Source organism: Elephantulus edwardii, unplaced genomic scaffold (genome assembly GCF_000299155.1).
Source record: "Elephantulus edwardii isolate Elephantulus edwardi_28Jun2011 unplaced genomic scaffold, EleEdw1.0 scaffold00325, whole genome shotgun sequence".
Classification (NCBI taxonomy): domain Eukaryota; kingdom Metazoa; phylum Chordata; class Mammalia; order Macroscelidea; family Macroscelididae; genus Elephantulus; species Elephantulus edwardii.
Genome location: NW_006400075.1, coordinates 1,017,520 through 1,020,124, shown reverse-complemented (window position 1 = coordinate 1,020,124; position 2,605 = coordinate 1,017,520). Strand labels below are relative to the sequence as shown.

Here is a 2,605-nt window from a genome sequence, read left to right as displayed (position 1 = left end):
TCCTGATGATTACATATGTAATTTTCTTGTCAAATTGATCTCTTCTCTTCTAAGCTCCATGCAACTTGAATTGAAGGTTATCAGCACCTACTTGTGAAGAGTCACTATCTTACATTGGGTATGTTGGACATAGTTTTCTCATCACACTTGTTTCTGGCCTATTATTACCCAGCACAGCATGGGGCTGTACCCTCAAACCATTTCAGAAATGTATTCTCTCCAGTCACTAGTTCTTTGCTTCCCAGGCCTCCATAGTTTCTCACCTGTCCTCCTTGAACCCCTTCTCTCCATTCATTCCAGTTGGTGTGGTCATTGTTCCTGGCACACTATCCTACCTACCTGGGAACACAGGAGTTGACTGAGTATGACCCCATACAATGCTGGTACTCTAAGCCTTCAATATCCCAGCTAAGGTTGAGTTTTCCTTAAGACCCTGGTGTTGTTCATGCCATAAAGAGACTGGCAGATACATCTGATACCTCCATAGCCACGGGGCAGAAGTCTACTGGAGAAATGACCCAGAATCTTTAGCTAATATTGGGGTTTCGGGTGTACAGGGCTCTCTGGGACCCGGAGCATGGCAAATCACACTTCGGGGTAGTACTCAGAGAGTGTCACCATAGAGAGATTACCACTATGAGAAATGATATATTTTAAGGCAATTTTATTTTTAGTAAAAACAAGATCAACACATTTATATGAAATAAAACCAAGGACATTTAGACAGATTTAAAAAAAAAGAAAGCAAAAAGTTCCCAAACTAAAAAATGTACCTGTTGCATGGTATGATTTGCTTCCTTTCGTGTCTTTTCTTCCCACTTTGGATCATGGACTTAGCGAGCTGTCTCTTCTGTGGTGTTACTCTGCTGGGCATTGGAGACACAGAGCCCAGAAAGCTGGCAAGGCAGCTTGGTCCGAGGATGCCCTGGAGGTCTGTCTCTCCCTCAGGGTCATACTCAGCAGGCACCACTCTCAGAGTCTAGTTCCTCCCTGGGTTCATGCTATTTGTCCTGTGCCAAGTCCGTCCTCTTCCAGTGCCACTCTCTGGGCATCGGGAGCATTGATCATAAAGTCTTCCTTGAGCAAGCCTTTTGTCATTTTCTCCTTGGACCGGAAACCCTTTGTGGTGAGTATGATGTGCTCTCTCACCAACAGGCCATACTCTTGCACCCCTCAGCTTTGTGGGGTCCACACAGGTAGCCCAGGCCTCCTCACGGAGTCTCTTCGGTGGAGGTGGGGCTGAAGTTGGGTGGAAGCCTGGTGGTAGGCTTCTTGCCTGACCTCCATATGAACTGTGGCTGGGGGCATCTCTTCCTTGTATCACCATCCGAGAGCAGTAAGGGTGTCTGGGATCAGATGAGAAGCCACTGTCTGAGAGTCAGAGACAAACTTTACTGCCTAAAATTAAAATGACCAAAGTCACAGCAATTATAGCGAATTCCAGTGGTTACTAGGGTGGATTTGGCCAGGGTTCCCTGTCCTTGTCTTGGTGCAGTGTGCCGCTAACATCCTGTGAGGTCCAGTGTGCACTCAGGTCCCTGCTCCAAATGGACACAGGGAGCTGGCCTTCTAGAATGGACAGACAGCTGACCCTGAGGTCTCCTGGCTCACTGACTCAATAGGAATTTCTGGTGTTGTTTTAAGGTTGTTTGATAATGGAGGCAGGTGTCTAGCAGCTGAAGTTCATGCCACCAGTTTCTCTGCTAGGTGAGAGGTGAGGCAGTATGATCAGAAGACAGAGAAGGGTTAGAGGTATCAGGTTCAGGGGGCAGGGCAGGGCAGAGCCAGGCCTGGTGCCAGCAAAGGCACCTGGAACTGATGTGGAGATGCCAGCTGCTGTGTGCTCACCTCTGACCAACCCCTAGGCCGCCTGTCTGATCATGTTACTGTAGTCAGGCACGATTGTGCGCTTCAGCTCCACCACGGAGGAGAAAATCCACTTCACCTACGGATGAGAGCGTGATCGTGAGGGGCAGGGGCATATCTCCCTTGCTTATATGCCCAGAGACCCAGGCTCATCCCTCCCTCTGTCCATACACTTGAGAGAGCCACATTCATTTGTCCCTCTCCCCACACACCAAGCGTCTTTTTGCTACCAGGTACATGGAGACTCTGCTGGCAGTGTAACCACTGTGAGGGTCAGGGCTGGGGGCTTGTCAGGGTGGAGATCCTGGGGACCAGACCTTGAAGAGGGTGATGGTGGCACTGTAGCAGACACTGAGCAGGAAGAGTGTGATGAAGATGGAGATGGTGGTCCACAGCCCATCCAGCTCTCCATCCTGGGCCTCCACACAGCTCTCATCTGGGTGAAGCTCTGGACAAGAGATGAGGAAGAGAAGTCAGGTCGAGTGTACCTTCCTTGAGGTCTGGCACAGGGAGGAGACAGAAAGCCCTGTTTGTCTTGGAGTTACCCTCCAGTAACCTTGCCTCTCCTCTGCCTGTCCTCTCTCAAGAAGTACTGTGCAAGCAGGACTGAAAGGTCAGTTTACCCTGCCTATTGCCTTCTCTGGCCTCCCAGAAAGTGCTGGGGACCCTTTCACAGCCCTGGACTCTGTCCTCTGTTCCACCCTCTTCTACAACTTGGAACATCACTCTGTACACACAG

The 2,605-nt window shown here is 49.8% G+C and overlaps 1 gene segment (V, D, J or C); it reads right to left on the bottom strand.

Annotated features, from left to right (window-relative positions):
• Positions 1–1,861: 1,861 nt before the first annotated feature.
• LOC102856169 overlaps positions 1,862–2,605 on the bottom strand; it is a 10,731-nt gene continuing 9,987 nt past the window's right edge. Inside the window, 2 exon segments of the C gene segment in view lie at positions 1,862–1,945; positions 2,184–2,314. Of these exon segments, the coding sequence occupies positions 1,862–1,945; positions 2,184–2,314 (215 nt within the window).